The following is a 23,954-nucleotide window of genomic DNA, read 5'->3' as shown; positions in this document are numbered from 1 at the left end:
TCAACCTTCTACTCCAACTGCTGGAAAAAGCAATCCAGTTACCTGAGGTAAGAAAAGACCCAACAAACTGCTGCTCTTCCAGCATTAAAGCTAAGTGTACTAACTGTTGAGCCACTAACAATGAAAATAAGATACAGAACAGAGAAAGAAGCCACATTTTAGTAAGAGGAAATCGGAACTTCAAGAAGGAATCTAGCATATAGTGCTTTGTAAAAGTATGTGCAGAGGACCAAGCAGCAGCATCAATAGTGCTCCTAGAATCCAACCCTTTCTAAAAAGCCATATATATGTTATTTATTCCCTGTATTCTTTTAGTGAGAAACATCTGTGGATGTTCCAGTTGTTGAATTTGCTTGGTTAGGTATATACCAAAGTGGACAATGTACTTGATAGGTTTGATAAACGCTGAATACAGTGGAACAATGATCTTATTAGACTTAGATCTGGATTCCATACCTTTGTTTATTAGTTGTGTAAGGCAGAATGATTTCCTCACTACCACAAACTCGATGGTCAAATGCTGCACTGCTGTCAAAGTGCGTTTCCAAGTCCCTGACCACTGGGTTAACTCTCAGCATATTTAAATGAAGAACAGGCAATACAAGTTTCCCACTGCAGCTACCCTAGTCACTGCAATCTGACTTGTATAGAAACTGTGCACCATTTCTGATAATAACGGGAGTAGCTTACTGTGCTGACAGCCACTTGGAAGAAAATACAAACGCAGCCAAAAATCAAGACGGCCAACAAATGGGACTCTTCCTGTGTTGTAGCGACTTTGTTGATGACTTCATTATGTATGTTGATGACTTCATTATGTATGGGTACAGGGGACACAACCTCCTTGCATGGGAAGCCCTTGTTGAAACAAACTTTTTTTTTTTTGCACTGGCCATTTTGTTTTGATTGATACTGTTTAACCAAGTGACTGTTGGCCAATCAACAAAGACCCACAAATAATGTTTCTCTGACCTCAGCTTGCATCTCAGGCATTATATATAGTCACCAAAAGACAATAATTTGAATTCATTGACCTAATGGTTAAATTACTACATTTTGCATCTGCTTTGTTAAAGGACTTCATTCTTTATTTACAAAATAAACTGCACATACCTTCTTCAATGCAGAAGTCTTCTGTTATGGGGATTACTTGTGTCAGTGCAATATCTTCCCCTGTGATTGCCATCCTTCTGTGAGTAAATACAAAAATCCTAGAAAGAGAAATGGGGAAAACGCACAAAACTGTTAATTTTTGTTTATATTGTTTAGAAACACTAAACTGATAGCATGTATACAACTTAACCTTCAGTTATCAGTTCTTCAGTTTTACAGGTTACTGCATCATGTCTGTAGTTCCTTAACTTGACATTATCAGAGAACATTATGTGCATGTTTATTTTTTAACTTAGTGGGTAGACTGGCCTGACTATTTTTATCATATGACCTAAGACAAGAGCAGAGTTACATAACAATGACAAAATATGTGAACAGTTTTTTTGTTCTGAGCTTAACTTATTTCAAAATTTCCAACTGAGTTACCACTAATAACACACTCACAATTCCCTGGTAGCAAATGGACATACTGTAGAAACTTTTCAAGTTATGGTGCTTATTATAACAGAAAATTAATCATATAACAACTACTATTAACTGTAACAAAATTATACTGCTGTTAAACAGGGTCTATATTACATCGAACTAAAACAAGTTCAAACGTTGTAATATCGAACCCTAAAGTCCGAAAGTGGAAAATAGCGAAGCCATGGCACATCAACTTTTTTCCCAGGAGAAAAAAATCGGTGGGCCGTTTTCGGGAGTTTGCTATTTCCTCCACTGTGGTGCGATCTCGGAGTTGCTATATTTAAGTAGGGGTATGTGTGGTGGGCACAGTCCCCCACATTGGAGGCTGTGGGGGCAAAGCCCCCCACTTCAATTTAAGTTTATGGTTAAGTTTTTGGGGTTTTTGTGTCACGGAACAGCAATTTTTTTCCCTGGTAAAAAATTGCTGTTCTGTCCTTTTGGTTTTGTTGGGTTTCAGACAGTAGGGTTCGATATTACAACGATCAAACTTCTGTAAATTCGACGTTGTGATACAAACCACTTAAGCATGCATTTCTAGTTAACAGTTCTGCTTGTTTAATATTCATGTCAGCCAAAGCATGAAATTCAGCTGTTTTCTTTATAGCACTGACATTTGTAGAACTCTGATAAAAGCTTTAAGACTTACTTCTGAATACACATATGTAATATATCCTTATATTGATTTATCCAGAAGATTAAAGTGGCCAAGAAAAGGGTGGCACTTGCATTTATGGGCAGCCAGATAATTTTCTGTATTGTAATGCAATGATGTTCATAGGGATTAGGTAGCAAACTGACATATTTTATTACCCAGTTTTTGTGTTTCGTGTTTAGCTGGTGTTGTGAGAGGAATCCCGTGCCACGATTGGTTAAACAAATTCTACCTTATTATTTTCACACACCCTGAAGGGCATTATTGTGCGTAGAGAATGGGCTATCTGTAAAATTGTTGTGTTTTACACACATATGTATATATATATATATATATATATATATATATATATATATATATATATATATATATATATATTATATTATATCACTATATATTTTTTAGTATGTTTTTGATGTAAAATAGTTCCTCCGCCTAACGTTTCAAACTTGCTGTAGTATATGTTAATGGTGTTGGAGGAAGCATTTTACAGCCAAAATATAACATTTAAAAATAACCAGGTTATTTGCCTTATTTTTGGTCCCTTACTCCTAAATCTTTTGCTTGACAGTCACTGGAGATTTAAGTTACTATATGATGACATACATTTGAGCTTCAGATTTCCTTTAGCTTAGCAGAACCTTTGCTCCCCCTTTATTTTAGGCTTTATCCAGATGTCTTCAGCTGAAAGATGTATAGGTTTGTAAACCTCTTTACCGCTGCTGTTGCCAGTAGTCATCTCACACACTCTCACATACACACATCTATGCTTCAGGAAAAAAAATGCATGGGAACAAAAACTCTGTTATTCCAGCAACTTTCTGAGTTTATCAGAGCAGTATTTAAAATCCATCCCTATTTTTAGCCATTTGTTTTCCGATTATTTGTGCAGAGATTGAGAGGTATGGTCGATCACTATCACTCTTCACTTTCTCGCTCTCCCCCCCCCCCCACTCTGTCTCTCTCACACACGCACAAGCACACACACACACACACACACACACACACACACACACACACACACACACACACACACACTCTTCTGCTTTCATGCATGCATTCACTCACACAAGCAGACATCAACATAAACACACATCCACATGATCATCTCTCTCTCTCTTACTTTCATACACATATACACATTCTCTCTCTCTTACACACACACACACACACACACACACACACACACACACACACACACACACACACACACACACACACACACATTTTTATTTTACACTCGCTAAACAGCAGAAGTACTGCTTAGCCAATGTAAAATAGCAGCTTAACCGATCTGTCTCTCAAACTCATACATGCATACACTTGCACATACAAACACATACACACACACACACACACACACACACACACACACACACACACACACACTTTTTTTACATTTAGTTAATTTTACATTCACTAAACAGCAAAAGCGCAGCTTAGTGATTGTAAAATAATGGCGGTCATCCCGTTTTTAAGCGGCGGACTCGTTTTTCAGCAGGTATTACTTGTACATTAATACCCTGCTGAGAACGCTCGTTCTCCAATCAGGGTACTGATGTACGGTAAGCCCGTTCTCCAATTACATATTAACACACACCCTGTTGGCGTTACTTGGACATTAATACCCTGCTGAAGAATGCTCGTTCTCCAATCAGGGTACTGATGTACAATAAGCCCGTTCTCCAATTACATATTAACACACACCCTGTCGGCGTTACTTGGACATTAATGCCCTGTTGAGAATGCTCGTTCTCCAATCAGGTTACTGATGTACAGTAAGCCCGTTCTCCAATTACATATTAACACACACCCTGTCGGCGTTACTTGGACATTAATGCCCTGCTGAGAACGCTCTTTCTCCAATCAGGTTACTGATGTACAGTAAGCCCATTCTCTAATCCATATTAACAAATCAATAAATAAAATCCAGCAGTAACAACAAAGCTAGAAGACAAAGTCCTGTTTTTAAATGTAATACTACCCTACAGACTGGGCAGTGTGGGAGAATACTGGATTCTCTAGTGGTAAAAAGTCTCTCTGCCTACTGCAATGGGCCTTAACACCAGCCCTAAGTGCTTTCTATTCCCTGTAACTGGCTTCTCTGCCTACATATTATCTTTTATTGGGCAGATGCTCATACTTGAGAACGAATATGGGACATAGTTTTTAAAGAGGAGCTCAAGATGCTGTGAATTATAAACAAACAGACTGATTTACTGTAATTATTTCCTACAGAACCAAAAAGATGACAACATGCTAAGGTAACAGAATCATTTGACAAACAATCAATGCACTTGATACAGCTTCTAACCTCCAACTGTTTTACTGCCTTTACAAAGAAACTAGAATCTGATAGGTGATCAGAATTTCTGGAACACCAAGTCTGACCATTTACTTACCTACTTTGCAAGATGATTGTTCTTAACTACCAGTTTATTTTTTTACCCTTAATAAAATGTCCTTGTGTCTGCCTCACTAACTCATACATTACCATCTTCCATAACTTGTCATAAGAATCATGAATGGAATCATCTTAGGAAGTTCGAGGTTACCGAGTCTTGTGACCATTATGCCTTGCCAGTGCCCACCCTAAACTGTAGGGCTAGGCCATTCAAGCCCAAGGTAAACCTATGAATACCCCAACCAACTATCCAGGTCCTGTGTGAACACAGATATTGTATCATACTGCTTTATCTCCAGTGGAAGTCCATCCCAGAAGTTGGAGAGATGGTGAGCAATGAATCTGTATTTCTACCTTACTTTACTAATCTTCTGAAGTAGGTTTAGATCCCTTGTTCTACTGTTTGTGAGACTTCTTGATTGTAAACTAACAAATTCCAACCTGCCTTTGAGAAATGCATATACCTACATGTTTACCTTACCTTATTTTGCATTTGAACTCGTGTTTATACTCAGTTACTAAACTTTCTCCTTCAGGAAAACCTACTCACTCCCACTCAACATGGTTTTAGGCCATACCACAGCACAACTACCACCCACTTATCTTTTACCCATAAAGTAGCAGAGGCTAGAGATAACAACCAACTTGTATCCTTTTTTTTCCGAGACCTCTCCAAAGTCTGTTGACACTGTCCCTTACCATATTCTTCTATCTAAACTTGCTAACCTCAATCTCTCCCCTCTTTGACTTCAGTGGTTCACTAGTTATTTATCCAATAAGCAACAATCTGTCAGATGGCTCTCTTCCTGCTCCCCCTCTTTTCTCATCACATCTGGTGTACCCTAAGGTTCCATCCTGGGTCCCCTTCTGTTTAACATTTTCACAAATGATCTTCACACATCTTACAAACAATCCTCCCTAATACAATATGCTGATGATTCCACTCTCATCTACATTTCCAATAACATCTCAGATCTCCATGCACAGACTCAAGACACCTTTCTATCGACTTAAAAATGGCTGTCTGGTAATCAACTCATCTTAAACCAAAAAAAACTAAACTCCTGCTTTTTCTCAATCGTTCTCTCTCTCAGCATAACTCAACCTTTGTCATTATATCCTCCAATAACAGTCATTCAATCTGAATCCCACACTAAGCTCCTAGGTAGCATCATAGATGATAAGCTCAAATTTAACTAACATAGCTTGCAAAGCATAAAAAAAACACCAAAAACTAGGTCTTCTATACCGTAATAGAAAACATCTAACTGCCAATGCTAGACTCTCCCTGGCTCAGGCTCTTCTCCTCCCCTCCCTCCTCTATGTCACCCCAGTCCTTACTAACATGCAGGCTACAACCATGTCCAAACTCCAACAGACCTACCACAAGGTAGCTAGATTTTCCACCAACTCTCCTCACAACTCTCACCACTGCCTTGCACTCAACTCTGTCCAATGGCTTGAATTCCCTCAACAACTCCTACTATCACAGTTACAAACCACACACTCTATAGTATACAAACCATCTACCTTCCCAGCCCTCTCCTCCCTTTTATCCTGTTACACCCCTACATGTACTCTCCACACCTCCAACCAATTACTCCTGGATATCTATAAACACAACAAAACTGTCTGTAAATTACTATACAAATCCACCATAGCCCAAGCTTGGAACAAACTCCCCATTCACATAAGATCTATTCCCTACCCTAAACACTTCAAAAAGGAACCAAAACTTCACCTTAACTCTAAGACTTGTCCCTATCAGGTCCCTACCCAATCCACTACACTAACTTCCATCTACAAAACCTCCTAACTTTTCTCCCTTCAACCTTAGGCCTACTCTGACAATAAACCCTTAGGCTTTCTTGCTCCACCACATACACATATGGTCATACTCTTGGTTCATCTATAAATTCCTCTCTTCTCTTTCTTTTTCACTCTCTTGGAAAATCCAATTGAATACATTGTTAATGTGATAAAAAAAAGTTATTATTTGTTATCATGTTATTGTACTATACTTCTGTATTTCTGGAACTTATGTATTATAATTCTCTATATGTGTTTGTAACATTTTTGCTGTAATTGTGTCTCTATTGGAACTTTTCTCCTCAGGTCTCCACTAAAAATGAGTTTCTTGCCCAGTTGGACTAACCCGGTTAACAAATGTCAAATAAATAAAATAAAATACTTTTTAGACTACGTGCATTTAATTCTAAAGTATTTCACTTTCTCTGATTGGGTGCATTTATTTCTGTTGGATACACCTGTACAACCTGCTTGAATAGCAAACTGTATTCACTCTGTATTATTCTCATTCATGCTATGTATGTAACATTGTTTGTTCTTCTGTGGAGCTTTTATCCCCGGGCCTCCGTTGAAAAAAGGGCATATGCCCAGTCAGACTTTCCAGGTCAACAAATGTCAAATAAATAAACACATAAATAATAAAATTCTGGACTCCATGGTCCTGGATTGCTTGGAAGGAAAGGCACAGGTTTCCTCTGAGGAGCCTGGAACACACAGAAAAGAGTGACAGTCCTTGAAAATCATTTCTAGTAGTTTAGGGGGTTTTAAACCTGTGACCCTCTTTATTAGAAACATCCTGGTTTTGAGAACTGATTGATATGTCTAGTGAGGTACGTCCCAAAGGGAGCATTTTATTCTAAACTGGTTAGATCAATGCTGAATACAAGGGTATAATAACATCTTTAGGTATGGATGATACTTCCTTGACAACCAGCTGTGCCATGTCAAAGGATTTCCTGACAACTGCTGCTATGTGATGATTACAGGAGAGGGAATTATCAACCTAGGTTCCCAGATCTCTAACTACACTTTCATTTTGAAGTGAGGCATTATCAATGCTATATGCACGTGGGATGGTTTGTTTGTCAAATGTGACAATTTTGCATTTTTTTTTAGCATTACCTATTTTCAACAAACAAGGCATTTATTAGTGTAAGTTCCTGCTGGAGGGCTTCTGCGCCACACAGGGGTTTGACAATGACTCCCATTTTGCAGTAATCCAGAAACTTAGTTAGCTATAGGTCTTGTTTTTTCTTCTGTAAATCAGAGAAGTAAATACCAAACAAAAGCAGTTCCAGCAGTGAGCCTTGTGGGATACAACTGGTCTGCATTATGTTTTCTGATCCTGCCAATATGTGGGTTTTGCTTTTTAGTCAGTTTACTACCCACATTACCACATGGGGCCCTATTTGTAACGCATTTAGTTAACTGATTATACAAGCATAGGGGATGGTGTCTAACGCCTTAGTCAAATCAAGGTAGGTTGTGAGTTCAGTGTGACCAATGTCAGCAGGATGCGGTCAAATCAAGGTAGGTTGTGAGTTCAGTATGACCAATGTCAGCAGGATGTGTTACTTTTTCAAAGAAAAGAAGTTTACCAGGTTCATTACGCAGGCTCTATCATAACAAAAAACAAAATTGTTACAGTTCTAGCTTGATAAGATTTTTAATGTTAAGGTTTATTAAGTCTGCTTCAATGTGCTCCAAGTCCTTACAAACGGGACTTGTCAAGCTGATTGGTCTATAATTTCTAGAGTCATTAGTGCAGCCATGTTTATGGAGTGGCAACACTAATGCTTTATGCCACACTTCTGAGACAGAGCCTGAAGTTAGGTTCAGATTAAATAGCTTATGGAGTGGTTCCACCAAGGCATGCTTACTACCTTTTATCAAACAGCCTGGTATGTTACCCCATGAAATAATTGTTCTTAGCCTTTGACAGCACTTTCAGTACATGTTCTATAGTGAGGATGGAAGGTTTTAAGATAAGGGTATAGTAGGGCTTTGAATAGTCATCTAAGCAGTGAAATTTACACTAAATGTATTTGATAGAATATTGGCAATGTCCACTTGGTCCAATTAAGTTTTGTCATTTAGTACGAGGTCTGTGCAATGATGAGTGTTGTTTCTTAGTTTTTTAATGTAACTAAAGAAGTAATTATAATTGCCCTTGGCTTCAGACATCAGCCTGAGTTCATGGGCTGCCTTAATTGATCTAATAATCATGTTTAAATTACAAGTCAAATTCCTAATATTTTCCCTGACTTGGAGGTCTTTAGAGCTGCTGTATATTCTGATTAGTTTTTTCCTTTTATAGTAAATTTTATCTATGTCAGAGAGCCACTACAGTATTTTGCTTTAAAATTTCATATTGTATTTGGATCTAGTTGAGACAGCCAATTCTATACATGTATTTATTTACATATAAAACTCCTTTGTGAATCTATATATTAAGAAGATGTCTGGGATGATGTTTTTATAAGTGAATTTCAAGACTTTGTCATAGAATTTGATGAGATTTGTGCGCTTGAAGGCACTGAATTGTAATACATTAGTTACAGTTGGTTTAGATAGTTTGCTGGAAAAGGTTACTAACTTATAGTTTGATATGAATTTGGCAATTGTCACAGAAGGTTAACGCCATGAGCTGTAGTTCCTGTGGTACACTGTTTGATTCACTCAGTTCTTATTTGTCAGCTGTGTAATCCTAAGCATGTCACTTAAACAAGTTATGCTTTGGGCAACTGAAAATTTTAGGTTAGAGTCCTCAATGGTTCCCTGGACTGCAAGCCTAGTAACTACCAATAAACTTAATTGGAGACAGAGTTACTAGTGGTGATGTGCATGATAACACTACATTTGCAAGTACCATGTTAAGAATATTTTGTCCTCTGGTTGGGCTAACAACAATCTGATCCAATGAGTTTTTATTAATTAGATCTAAAAAAAATTCTGAGCGTATCCTATATTGGAGGTGTAAGTACTCCAGTTAATTGATGCGCAAATTAAGTCTTCCCTAATGAAGTTGCTCTAACTTATGGGACTTTATGACATTTAGGAACCCGACATGAACCAATAATTGATTTTGTTTATTGTGATTTGGAGTATGGTAAGTTCTACTGATGGGTCTCTGGGAATCTGTCTAGACGTGATATGGTCTCTGACAAATATGAATATGTCGCCACAGTTGTCATTTGGGCTGAAGTTATGGAAGTCTTAAACTGAATTCTGAAATAATAAATAAACTAATACAAATAAAACTGCCCTATGGAATAAAAACAGTTGTTTAAATAGTTGTTTTACTGTTTTCATGGTGCTACGCCCCAGCTTTAAAGTGCAAGCTTGGATGGCTATATCTTTTTTATGGCTGTGTCATTGCCACTTGTTGGCAATGAAAGTGTTTTTCATATTTTTGTTATTTTTATGGTAGAGTCATTGCCATTTGTTTCACATTTGGTAAATATGAAAAATAGTGAAGGTAACATTTTTTTGTTAATTTTATGGTAGAGTCAATGCCATTTGTTTCACATTTGGTAAATATGAAAAATAGTGAAGGTAAAAATTGTAACGTGCATATGAAGGGACAAGATTCCTCATAGGATGGGTACATAAAATATCTCTAGTGTAAGAGGATGCTCAATTAACCAAGCCTATGAGATATGTACCTCCTTTAAGTCTTCTACTTTTAAAGAAAGGCACAACCATCTTTTCTTAGAAAAACTAAAGCCACCCCTATTCCTAACCAAGGTTTCTTCCACTAATTCTGCCGCTGTCCCTCCCTCAAAACATCATGCAGAATAAAGAATCCTCTCCCTTCTGAGCTAGATCTGGTTATTCCTTCCAAGAAAACTAGAGTATGGGTTTCTACTCTTCAATCTGGGCTCAAACTATTAAAAAATATTCCTGTCCCCAGACATTTATGCAGTAGTTTCCCTGCAGTAGCTTTAAAGCATATTCTCCTTCCCTGATAACATCTGGGTGTGTAGAGCATCTTACCTTCCAAACTATATCGATTCTGACCGAAACATGCCACCACCAGGTCCAGTTTGGATCCTGATCCTTATATATATTTAGACACTTATAACAGTGCATGTACACTGCTCAGCCTTGATGTTAGAGGTCGACATCTGTGTGTTTATCGAGTCTGACTATGGTCTCAGTTTCAGGTCACAGACTTCTGCCTGCACCTTCCTACTGTTCACTCTGTCTTCAACACCAGGCATGTCAATTTCTAATGCTTTGATACCACAGGACCTTTGGCACGAATGTTGGAGGTCAACACCTCAATGTCAAGGTCAATTTCACCAACATTAAGGCCGACAACTTGGGTCAGCCTTTTGACTATCAACAAAGAGAACCACAATCTTGATGTTAATGTCACAAGCAATGCTGGCAGTCCTCCAGTGCTGGTATTATTAACTAGATAGGACTTGATGTCAGTACCAGCTATGACTATATGGCACATATACTGAGATTCCAGATGGGCCTGTCTCACAAGACTTCCATGGTAGTGAAAGTGTTATCTGACAGGGAATATCAGAAAATGTGCTCTATTTTCCAACCTTACCATGTGTTTTGCTCATAATATAACAGATGTTCCAGTGAGGGATGGATTTGCAGAGGTCTCTGAGGCCAATTTTATTAATGCCCCTTTTGACAGAAGTCTGCTTTTTTTATCAGGCGTTAAAAGCTGAATTACAGGAGCAAGAATCAGGGGCCAAATCCCTCACTGCTTTTGGTGTTATGTTTCAGCCTCCATGATGCCTGTTTTCAAGGATACAACAGAGTCCTTGTTAGTTATGTTCTACAAGTAGCCAACAGCAATTTGATATCAGGGGATATGGAACAGGCTGCTGCAGTGGTGGCAACTTTTTAAATGGCTGACAATCCTGAGGTGTTTAGAGGTGTTAAGATATGGATAAGGCTCCGGAGAAGCACAGTATATTCACTGCTGTTATAGCTTGGTTTACTATTTTAACAGGTCAGTCAACGTACATCTGTATAATTCAGTTCTCAGCTACCTCTACTTTTCAATTCGGTGTGCCTCAAGGATCACTATTAGGCCCAATCCTATTCTTAACATTCTTCCCCTCACTACTTTCCACACTCCACACTATAAGATGTTATACTGCTAAAATTACAATAGTTACAAGCTCAGCACCTACAAACAAAAGCTACGTATTTAGTGTAATGACAGATCTGTATTGGCAGTTTCACCTGTATTACCTAGTGGAAAGAGACTGGCAGGACTTACTCAGTCTAGTAATCAAAACATTCTGGGGTATTCAGCCCTTCCCTTTTTACCCAAAATGTTGCATCCCTAAAGACGCCACTCTAGATTTCTGAAGTCTGTGTGAGGTAGAAGGCCAACAAAACTGTTGAAAAACGATATATACATAGCGGGACATGACAACACAAGGGCCGTTTGTCAGGTCTGTCAAGTCAGAGGCTAGGGGACAGGACTTTTTCAGTATGTATGTAACTTTCATAATCATGATTTCGAGTTCCGTCTTCATCACCTAGAGGGAAGAATCGCAAGCTCATACTCATGGGTGGACTGTCAAGAAAGAGTACCTCAAATTATGGCTGCACTGAAGAAAGACCTGTATATAGAAACCATAGTCAGCGTATAGCATCTTGTAAAAACATTTAGCAATGTCCACATAGCGACTGCACAAATATCACACGAGACTGAATTCTTAAAGAATGACTGTGAAATAGCTACGGCTCAACTACAGAATACATTTGCTTAAGTCCTACTTACCTGTAGCAGCAGATGTTTAAATCCCTCACTGCCTCAGTGGCGCAATATTCTGCAGCTTTTAAAAGCTCAGGCGCCCCTCCCTCTTCCTGTGCAAGCTGATTGGCTAAGCCTATCCTGAGAGGGGAGCCTTTAGTTGTGACAGGAACAGAGTGTTCAGGCTTTTTTGCCTCCAAAAAGACGGAAAGGAAAGTACCTGAAGCCATAACCTTCTAGCAAGAGTACATTCACAGCCAATTACAATGCTATAAAAAACAAATCAAACAACAACTAATCAAAGAGGTTGAAACACACCATAGCTTTGCACAATCTCGGAGATGTCAGGTGGGTGCTACTACTGAGGTAGTGAGGAATTCAAACATCTGCTGTTCCAGGTAAATAGGACTTACTCAACTGCACTGTGTTTATCATTCCCAATGCCTCAGTGACATTTTGGGTAGATTCTCAAGGCTTAGCCAACCTGGGAGGTAAAAGTATAGGTGTTAGAATATACATACATATACATGACACTTATAATAGTGCATGTACACTTCTGTTTGCTAGAATATATATAGTAAAATATAGACATTTAAATGCATGTGCACTTCTGTTTGCTAGCATACAGACATTAAAGGGTTAAGTTTTTCTTAGTTTGAAAAATAAATCCATGTTTTGGCATCCTACTGTGTGTGATACAAAATGTTCTGTGCTCAAGGAGAATTACAGACAAAAAGCCCTCTCTGCCTCCTGAGAAACCCAGGTGCAGGAATAAACAACTCCCTACCAGCCGGAGACAAGAACAACTCCCTGAGTTTAAGATGGTCACATACGTCACCTTGAAAGAAAATGTACAGTTTTGTACCTACCATAAATGTATATGTTCGAGTGCTAATACAGCTGCAGTAATCACAGATGGGTTTTCTGCCGTCAGGCGGGTCCTCGGTCGGCCGAATTCCAAAGTCTAGGTCCGGCGTCGGTTGTTGTCGCTTTCTTTCCTGACGTCAGTGCGACAGGGGTATATAAGATACAGCCGACGCCATTTTCTTCAGTCTTTCTTGCCTCAGATGTCAGGTGCCCCCAGAAGGAAGGCAATACATAAATTATATATATAAGCATGCAATGCAATATAATCAAAAATCAGTAGTTGCAAGCAAATACACCATAGAAGGATAACCCAATCAGGTTGTATGAGGAGGTGTTAGCCACTAGGCCTTTACCAAGAGGGGAAGGAGGGAGGGAAACCTGTACTGCAGCTGTATTAGCACTCGAACATCTACATTTATGGTAGGTACAAAACTGTACTATGTTCATCGTGCATACAGCTGCAGTAATCACAGATGGGTAGAATCCCAAAGCTACGCACAGGGTGGTAGGCACTAGGTGGAACTCGGAGGAGCCAGAATGCCCTGCAACACAGCAGTGGCAAAGCCTGCTCTAGTTTTGGAGTATAAAGGCAGGTGGTAATGTTTTGTGAAGGTATGCACAGAACTCCAAGTGGCTGCCTCCAAAATATCTTTGGTAGGGACTCCTCTGAGGAAGGCTGTAGAGGTAGCTGTGGCCCTGGTGGAGTGGGATCTGATGCCTGTAGGAACAGATTTGCCATGAAAGGAGTAACAAAACCGTATGCAGTGGCCTATCCATTTTGAAATTGTCTGTTTGGAAATTGGCTTCCCTTGAGCTCCTAGAGCATAGGACACAAAAAGTTGTTCTGATTTCCTGAAAGGCTTTGTTCTGTCCAAATAGTAACGTAGCTGTCTATGGATGTCTAAGGAATGTAGCAGCCTTTCCCCTTTGTTTTGAGGATTGGGGTAAAAGGTAGGTAAGTGTATGGCCTGATTTAAAGCTACCCTGGATACTACCTTAGGCATAAATGACGGGTTGGTTCGTAGGGAAACCCTGTCCTGATGGAAGATGAGAAAGGGCTGCACAGCCATGAGGGCTTGCAGTTCCGAAACCCTACGAGCTGAGGTAATGGCCAGAAGGAAAGCTGTTTTCCAGGACAAATATTGCAAATCTGTTGAGGCAGCTGGTTCAAAGGGAGGCAATGTTAATTTTTCTAGAATGTAATTAAGATCCCAGGCTAGTATTGGTTGTTTCCTTGGAGGTCTTATATTCTTAGCCCCTCTGAGGAACTGTCTTAAGAGTGGGTGAGAGAATAAGGGTGGATCAGTGTTGTATTCTGCAGAAATGGCTGAGGCATGAATTTTGATGGAGGAAAATGAAAGTCCACTGTTCAACAGCAAAGCTAGATACTGTAATATCTGAGGCAAATTCAGTTTTCTAGGATCCTGGCTTTTTTTCTCATTCCAAGCGCAAAACCGTTTCCATTTTGCGGAGTAAGCCTTTCTTGTAGATGGCCTTCTGGCCTCCAAAATGACATCCTGCACCTCTTTGGAGAGTAGGGTCTGTTGTGGTGTTAAGGAATTTTCCATGCAGCCAGATTGAGTGTTTTCAGCTGACTGTGAAGAGTTTTGTAGCTATGCTGAGTCAGTAGAAGAGGCATTAGAGGTAGGGTCCAGGGAGGAGTATGTGTTAGGCTCCTCAGGAGTGGGTACCAGTGTTGTCTTGGCCAGTCCGGAGCAATCAGTATCATCTTCGGTCTGTCTGCTCTTGCTTTCAAGAGCACCTTGGGCAGAAGAGGCAAAGGTGGGAAAGTGTAAACTGTCCATGCTGCCCAACTGAAAGAAAGGGCGTCCACTCTCCAGGTCTTTGGATGGAAGGTCCTTGAGCAGAACTTTGTCAATTGATGATTCCTGTGGGAGGCGAAGAGATCTATGTCTGGCCTTCCCCACGCTTGGATTATCTTTGTAAACACTTGAGGATGCAACTTCCATTCATGTGGGTCTGTCATATTTCTGCTTAGATTGTCTGCCAGCGTGTTTTCCAATCCTGGCAGGTACTGTGCTTGAAGTTTGATTTGCCATTCCAGAGCCAAGTTCCAAAGTGACATGGCTAGCCTGCACAGGGGGTTTGAATGTGTTCCTCCTTGTTTGTTTATGTACCACATTACTGTGGTGTTGTCTGTTCTTATCAATAATTGCCCTGGATGCAGGAGGTCCTTGAAAGCTGTAATTGCATTTATCACTGCTAGCATTTCTTTTTGATTGATGTGAAGGTGCTTATCCTTTTGGGACCATTTGCCCTGAATGCACCTGTCTGTCATGTGCGCCCCCCAGGCGTAGTCAGAGGCGTCTGTTGTGATGACTTGATTTGCTTGAGGCTTGCAGAATGGTAGACCTGTGTTTGTTTGGCATGCTTGGGCCCACCATAGAAATTCCTTTTGCAAACATGGGATTATTGGTATTATTGTTTCCAAACTGTGGCTGTGTTGAGACCATAGGTTTTTTAGGTACCATTGGAGTTTCCTCATATGCAACTTTGCACATGGGATTAAAAGAATGCAAGCTGCCATGAAGCCCAGAGCCTGCAGGATTTTCCTTGCAGTGAGCCTGGTACAATTTGCTAGTATTTTGAAGTACTGAGTTAGTTGCCCCTGTTTTTCTGGCGTAAGATAGGTCATCTGGGTGTTTGTGTCCAAGTTGGCACCCAGGAAAGTTATTTTCTGAGATGGTGTTAGCCTGGATTTCTCTTTGTTGACTGTGTATCCCAGAGAATTCAATAACCATGTTACATAAGCCAGATGTTCCAGAAGTATGTGTTTGCTGTCCGCTTGGATCAGGCAGTCATCCAAATAAGGGTACATTTGTATCCCTTGAAGTCTGCAGTAGGCAATTACTGATGCCAGGCATTTCATGAATACTCTGGGCGCAGTAGATAAGCCAAAGGGCAATGCAGAGAATTGATAGTGGATTGAACCTGCAAGAACTCTGAGGTATCTTCTGCAGCTTTGTCTGATTGGGACATGCAGGTATGCCTCCTTGAGGTCCAATGTTACCAGCCAAAACTCCTTGCCCAGCATGGGAAGAAGCTGCTGTAATGTGAGCATCTTGAATTTTGGCACGAGTAGAAATGTGTTTAGGATGGATAAGTCCAAAATGGGTCTCCAGTCGGTTGCTTTCCTTGGTACCAGAAATAGTCTGGAATAAAAACCTTGACCTTGTTCGTGAGTAGGTACCTCTTGAATAGCTTTCATGTCCATGAGCTTTGAAATTTGTATTTGAGCCTCTGCCCTTTGATTGTGTGGCAGGTTCGGCATGCCTCTCATTTTTGGAAGAGTGTGAAAATGAAATCTGTAGCCTCTGTTTATAATGTCCAGGATCCATTTGTCTGTTGTGATAATATGCCAGTTTCTTGTAAATAATGCCAGCTTTCCTCCCAAGGGTGCTGCCAGCTGAGACTTGCTTGGCATGAAAAGGGGGAAGTCATTGGGTTTGTTTCCTGTATTGTTGTGCACTGTCTTCGCCACCTCTTGGTGCAGTAGTTTGCCATTGTCTGCCTCTATATGATCCTTGAGATTGTCCTCTGCCCCTTGTGCGCCTGTATCTGCCTCTTTGGGACTTGTCCGTGGCTGGAAAGGACCAGTTTTTTGAAGGCCAATTTCTGCTAAAACGTGGTGGTTGAAACTGTAGAAAAGCTTTGACAGTTTGCATAGATTTGGCTTTTTCTTCCATTTTCCATAGTATCTCCTCAGCATTAGTACCAAATAGAACATCCTTTTGTAAAGGAGCATCTAGTAGTTTAGCTTTAACATGATCCGGCAAGGTTTGTTCCCTAAGCCAGGCGTGTCTACGAATGACTGATCCTGTAACAGCAGCTCTACTTGAGGCCTCTAGGGCATCATAGCCACATTGTAAGGTGTGTTTACCCACTTGTTCTACACTATGCATCATATCCTGCAACTCCTTCAAATCTGGTTGTTCAGGTTGTGACATTTTATTTCTTAATTGTGATAACAGAAACTGCTGATATTTAAGCATATGGAACTGACAATTTAAGGCCCTCATGGCTAGGGTGGCCGTGGTATATACCTTTTTTCCCCACCTTTCTAAGGATCTGGACTCTCTTTCGGAAGGTAGTGGATTCTTAGCAGTAGAGGCCTTCATTCCCTTGGGGCCTTGAGAAATGGTTTCAGGGTCAGCATTATGGCTTTTGTAAAGAAAGGGAGAATCTTCCTCCACTCTGGGTCTCTTGTCTGGAGGGGGTTGGGAACCCCTGATAATTAAATCCTCAGCCATTTTTAGCATCTGCTTTTTAGGCATGGGGCCTGGAGATGGGCCCTGAGCACCAGGCCTCTTGGGATGCATGGCTGATTTGGACTTAGTAAAGGCCTTTATGGAAAAGGAAGATGAGGGTCTAAAGACACCATGTGTGGAAGTGGATCTGTCCACATTAGGAGGCTCAACACTCACAGTGGCTTCGGTGGTTGTAGTCTGGGTATGGGCCGAGGCACCTGCGGTCTCGGTTACAGAAGACACCGCCAAAGAAGTGTTGTCAGTAGTCAGGGGCTGCGTAGGCGCCTCGCTGAGAACCGGACCATGTGTAGCCAGTTTTGGCATGGTGTCGGTGGAGACCGCGGACCTCGTGTGTCGGTCTTTGTCCTTGCATTTTTTGGACAAAATGGTAGTCGGAGTCTCCGACGACATTTTATAATCAAAAGCTTTACCAAAAAAGTGCTGGGCGAACTCCGCCCGACGCTTAATAATGCGTTTATTGAAAGTAGCGCAAAAGCGACAGCCCGAGACGTCGTGGTCTGGGCCTAAACAAGGTATGCAGAGGGAATGGAAATCCTTATGCGGTATTTGCTTCCCACAAGAAATACAGTTGTTAACTTTGTCTGACATCGGTCTGAGGCAAGAAAAGTTTCCCCAACGGGGTACTTAGCTTTAAAGAAGACTTCGGTTTCCAAATTTTCATAATTTCAGGAGCTGGCCGACCGGCACTTGCGAACTGCTTCTGCTTCGGGCACCGCGCGGCAAAAAAGACTGAAGAAAATGGCGTCGGTTGTGTCTTATATACCCCTGTCGCACTGAGCCTTGCAGGCTGTTAACTTTTTCTGCACTGTATTAACTTATGCACAATTACTAATAAAATTTTCAGCACTGTAATAACTTGTGCACAATTACTAATAAAATAACTTGTCTATGTAACAGACGGGACATACTATATTGTTACAGTTTACAGCTTTAATGTTTCAGGTTTACTTCTCGCTGAAAGTATAGATGATAATTTTCCATTCTACAGTTACCTCAGAACAAATGTGTTCCTACAAATACTAGCTCTAACAAAAAAATCAGATCTAACACCATTTCATTTCACTATCCTTTTATACACTTTTTTATGCCATTTGGATCCTGTCCATGAAAGCAGTTTGTTGATGTTAATACTATTGGAATTTGCTTGATGTAATGCAGACTGTTGATAAGCGAATTTGTGATGTTCATCGTGCATACAGCTGCAGTAATCACAGATGGGTTTTCTGCCGTCAGGCGGGTCCTCGGTCGGCCGAATTCCAAAGTCTAGATCCGGCGTCGGTTGTTGTCGCTTCCTTTCCTGACGTCAGTGCGACAGGGGTATATAAGACTTTGGTTTCAGCAAGCAGCATTCATCACTTTAAATAATTTTTCAGTAAGGATTCTGGAATCCCTGGATAATGGTCCAAGCAAAGCCTGCTCTGAACCTTGAAAAGGAATCCAATTTGCACTGCTTTGTGGCGTTATGAACAGAAGACCAGGTTGGTGACTCTAGAGTGCTTTTAGAGTCCACTCCTTTCCAATATGTCACTGAAGAAGATAAAGCCTTGCCTAGTGAGTCTTAACCTTGCCTGGCAGAGATCTACCATGGTAGAAGTAACAGAAAATAATAGCAGAGGATAACCATTAGCAATAGATTGCTTAGAGACAGGTTGAACATTCCTAGCCCCCACATAGGAGGCAAACAGCTGTTCAACATTCCTAAAGAGCTTTGCTCTGTCAAGGTAGTACCTGAGCTGCCCGTGCGCATCCATGGTACATAGAATATTTTCTCCCTTGATTTTTCTGTCATGGTAGAACACTAGAAGATGGATGGCGTGATTCAAGGTAAATTCAGAAACAATTTTAGGTAAGAATAGGGATTAATCCATAACACAACTCTGTCCTTGTGAAAAATCAGACAGGGTTGGCTGACTGTGACAGCTTGCAGCTCAGAGATATGCCTCGCAGTTATCTGAGCAATGAGTAACATGGTCTTCCAAGTAATGACCCTCCAACCAGTCCCCTCGCAAGTATGGCAGGTGCCAAGGCCCAAAATACCACAAAGCCAAACGAAAATAAAGGGCCAGCACCAGTGGAGGTAGCCAAAAAGTATAAATTTAATAAATATATAACTTAATTCAACTAAGGATTATAAATTACCCCCAAGTCAGCACAAAAATGCCATATATTAAATAAGCAAGCCGGTTTTGGCTATATAAGCCTTCTTCAGTGCATGAATCAAACTAACAAAGACAAAGGACACATCAGAACATTGATTTAAGTAACACTTGCCAATTAAATAATTAAAGAGTAATGAATTCCTATTGGAAAAATGTTAACGAGATATGCAACAACCTCGTAATGAGCAATGGATTCCTATTACAAAGAAATTAAAGATGTTCATTCAAGCCAGGGCTAAAAAGACCATCCAATTTGATTATCCATTTTCTTTCTTTGTTATTTAGGATAGTATGACATCCACATTTGTGGGATCTGTCACCTATAACTTTATCAATAACTGTAAAGTGAAATGAAGCAGAAAGGTGCTTAAGTGTGTGTTTATAAAGTGCACTTGAAAGTTTATGGTTCCTGATGTCACTGGTGTGTTCAGAAATTCTAATTCGTAATGATCTGGATGTTTGGCCTACACAAAAGGCTAAACAGTGACAGGAGGCCAAATAGACAACAAAGTTTTTGGCATAAGGTTTTTGCTAACTGTGGTTCGGATTGGGTGGTCTATTTGGCCTCCTGTCATTGCAATTTTTCCCAGATCCTTTTTTTTTTAAACTGCTGTTGACCATGCCTGAATTGTAATTGATGCAGGCTCTACTGCATTCTGGGAAATATGCATTGTGTAGCCTCAGAACTGATTTCAACCGCTATAATGGTTTTAACCTCTTAGTCCTACAACTGCAGTTTAGCTTTTACAGCTTCACCAAAATGTAAGGATTCTTCCAAAGGAGCAACTTTAAAATTGATCTTACTGCCTTCATCTGCTAAGTGCAACCAGGAATGGCATCTGACAGCATGCTAACACCTGCTATCCCAGCTGAAGCAAATTAAACATCATTGATGCATGTACCTCACAAAGCACATGCAGCAGCTGGAGAGACCACAGAAAATCCTCACCCAGAGAATCCAGTGCCTCAAACATCTACCCTACACAGATAGAGCTTGTCTCTGTCTCTCAACTCAGTCTCCTACAGACTCCTCAGAGGTGGTCTCTGTCTGGCATACAAAGCAATCTCAGACACATCCGTGATGGGACTGCTGCATATCTGCAAGTCAAGCTCGAGTAACCCACACGCGAGACCTCAACCTGATCTGTGACATCAATAGGTCTTGTTGGTGGGACAGATTTGCATCCCAGAGACTCCCCCTTTGGTGGAATAGGCTTCCTCTCATGTAAAGCAGAGTACCTCATTAAACCTTTTTAAGTGCAACCTGGATAACTGGATGGGGAACAGAAAATACACTCCTGGGATTCCACCTATGTCCCTGCTGGACAGTGACATAGGGTGCTGACTTGTTGGAACATGGACTAAATTCTTGGCTAGGCTTGTAAGGGCCTCAGGGCCAATAGCCAAGTAACGTCCCATGATTCCAATGATCATATGATATTATCAGCCAAGAATATAATCGGACTGGATATAAAACACATAGTTGGTACCTGGGATTTAATATAGGTTTTATGGTCCTTGTCTGGAAACCCTTCCAGAATCTGGAATTGTAGCATGGGTGTCATGCAGTTTAGTGTCCTCAGGGTAGGATGTGCAAACTCACTTCCCTAGCCTGTCCAACAAATGGGGTTCTTTATTTGGTGGATGGACACCTAGGCTCTGAGGAGTAACAGCCTTCTTTAAGGCAGCCACAAAGGTAACAACAGAATCCACTTTGGAAGGAACAGACAAAAATATCCAGTACTTAAAAGGCCAGAGAATCCTTCTCAGTGCCTCTAAAACACTGGAGCAACCACATTATGGCTCTTTCATGCTGTTTGTGCCACCAACTACGCCATCTTGTTGGCCAGGAAGACCAGCCAGGAGGTTGACAACTGGAAGGCTTCCTCTATGATGAGGTCAAGTAAGGAGGGGGATTTCTGGGAGCTATTTCACCTTACTGCTAATCATCTCAAGGATCTACATGAATTTAGCATTGTCTGGTGGGAATGAAGGGGATCAGCCTCCCTTTCCTCATTAGTGTGTGCAGGACCTTCAGCTCGGGAGTCAAGATGTTAACTCTTGAACAGTGCATTCAGAATTGGTCTCAAAAGTGGAAGACTCGGCTCCCCTGGACAAGATCTCGACACCTTAAGCAGGCCTACCAGTCTCTCCATCTTCTGAAGGGTTGATGAGCAACAATACAGGCACAGTAAATGTCAATGTGTAGGCCATGAAGAGAGTCCACACCATGGGGAAGCAAATGTGGAGAAGTCTGCACTGAAGGATTCAGGACCAAAGCTGCGACCAAACAATGAGCCTCAAAGGTTGATATCAATAGGCCAATGCTGGGCCTGGCCTCAAACCCAAAGGATGATGGAGCATTTGGCTTCAAACCTGATTATGAAAAACTTATGTTACCATTCAATAGGCATACTGTAACTCAGGAATGGGATGGTTGAGCCCACTGTCATTAGGAAGAACCTCGACCCCAAAGGATAAACCCTTGTCCCTGATACCAAGGGGTCCCATGACATCAAACCTCCTGACATAAAAAAACTCCTGGCAACAACAGCAGTGATAACAGCGAGAAGTCAAGGGTTGCAGCTCTGAGGAACAAACTGCAGTCAACCTCGAGGGATCTGCTGAGACTGACACCAACATCAATTGTGTAACTGTCAGCCTCACATGAGATCATGAGTTACATGTTCAAACAGGCAAGCCACATTTCAGTGTAACTGAGGTCAACAGAAAAGAACATTCTCAACCTCAATGACCTGGAAGTGTATGTTCACGGGATACCAAGTTGTGACTCTAAAGCCAACAAAGGTAAACTGATTAGTCAGTGGAACAATGCTGAAGAACCCATAAAACAGAAAATCTAGCAGGGAAAACACCCCCTCCCCAGCATGAACTTCTTATGGGGTAGAGAAGTATCATGGTCAGCGATAAGGGACTCCTTCTGGGCTTCTACCATTTTGGGAGCTGAAAAAGAGGTAATAAAGTTCTTACTGTGGAAGCCTCAGAAACAGAAGTAGAGTTGAACTTTTCCAGCTTCAACTTAGTTTTGTACTTCTTGAGACTACAAGATTTGAAAGCTGCACAAATCTCATAATACTCACAGAAATGCACCTCTTAGTGACACTTAACACACTTTGCATGCTTGTCTTGTGCGACAATATTTGCCCCACATTTGCATTTTTTAACTCCGTACTGCAAGAAAATATTTAAAGCCTTAAATGGGTGGCTCGGTGGTGCAGCGGTTAACGTTGTCGCCTCACAGCAAGAGGTTTTCTGGTTCAATTCTTGGCTGGGGTGCCTTCTGTGCAAAACTTGCATGTTCTCCCTGCATACACATGGGTTTTGTCTGGGTACTGCAGTTTCCTCCCACAATCCAAAGACATGCATCTGCAGCATTTCTCCCTGAGCCTTCGCTAAAAATAGGCTGTGTCCCAGTCGGACTTTCCCGGTCAACAAAATAATAAATAAATAAAAAATCTCAGAAGAAACAAGTGGCAACTGTAAGAAACTGCTGAACAAGGCAGGACATCACCTTAACTAATCTCAACATCAATTGTTCTAAAAGTATTAAAAAATCTCACTTTAGTTAAGAACAATAAACAGAAAACCACACCAGCAGGCAAACACATGGCACAAGGCTATTAGGAAGGGAAAAAGAAGAAGGAGAAACCATTACCAACACACTACTTGGCTTCAAATTGCACATATTTTGAATAAAGATACAACATGCTGATATAAAATCTGTAGATCAAATGAGGGACAGTAAGACATCAGAACAAGGATCACAAACAAGTAATAAAATAACAGAAAATACTGGTGGCCTCATAAGGACTAACAGAAGAAGCAAAAGGCATCTGGAATGGTTCCTTCATAGCACAATATTACTGGTAAAAAAAGGAATGGAAAGGTAGCCCCAGAAAGTTCTGAATGCCAAGCTAAGTCCTGCTCTAGCCAATGAAAATGGAACATTAATTCCAGAAACATTTTTACAACTTTTCCGACGGTTCCACTCCAAAAAATAATCAAATTAACAAAACTGGCGCACTGATTTTTAGGACACCTCAACATCAGTCCAGCAACAAATTTATCCAACCGCATGGCCCATTGAACAGCAAATTTCTGCCTTTTCAGTACTATAAATGCTGAGGAATATATCTTCATCCCTTTCTAACATTTAACCACTAAGTAGGAAAAAACATATCTAAGATCCTTAATAATTTAAATTTTTTTCTAGATGATTTTTCCTATGTTGGTTAACATTCTTCCCCTTGATCAGACAATGCTCATTTGTTCCTTGCTTTGGGGATACTACCCAGATCTACAGTGACAGATGTTGGGGGGAGGTTCCTTCATTCAGTCAGCCATAAGGGTGCTCTGCACTTTTGCCTGCCACTCAGCAATGAGAGAATTTGGATAACCAGCAATGAGAGAATTTGGATAACCTCTGGACAGGGGG

General features: G+C 40.8%; 1 protein-coding gene across 2 annotated transcripts in view; it reads right to left on the bottom strand.

The window, feature by feature from the left end:
* INPP5B (inositol polyphosphate-5-phosphatase B) overlaps positions 1–23,954 on the bottom strand; it is a 2,334,801-nt gene that overhangs the window by 2,298,156 nt on the left and 12,691 nt on the right. For both annotated transcript variants that reach the window (XM_044083533.1, XM_044083543.1), the window contains exon 2: positions 1,114–1,211. In XM_044083533.1, the coding sequence (XP_043939468.1) occupies positions 1,114–1,186 (73 nt within the window). In that variant the 5' untranslated portion in view covers positions 1,187–1,211. The remainder of the gene's footprint in view (positions 1–1,113; positions 1,212–23,954) is intronic.

The sequence above is a fragment of the Protopterus annectens genome, chromosome 1.part1 (genome assembly GCF_019279795.1).
Source record: "Protopterus annectens isolate FY-2018-M chromosome 1.part1, PAN1.0, whole genome shotgun sequence".
Taxonomy (NCBI): domain Eukaryota; kingdom Metazoa; phylum Chordata; order Ceratodontiformes; family Protopteridae; genus Protopterus; species Protopterus annectens.
This window is presented reverse-complemented; position numbering and strand designations above follow the sequence as displayed.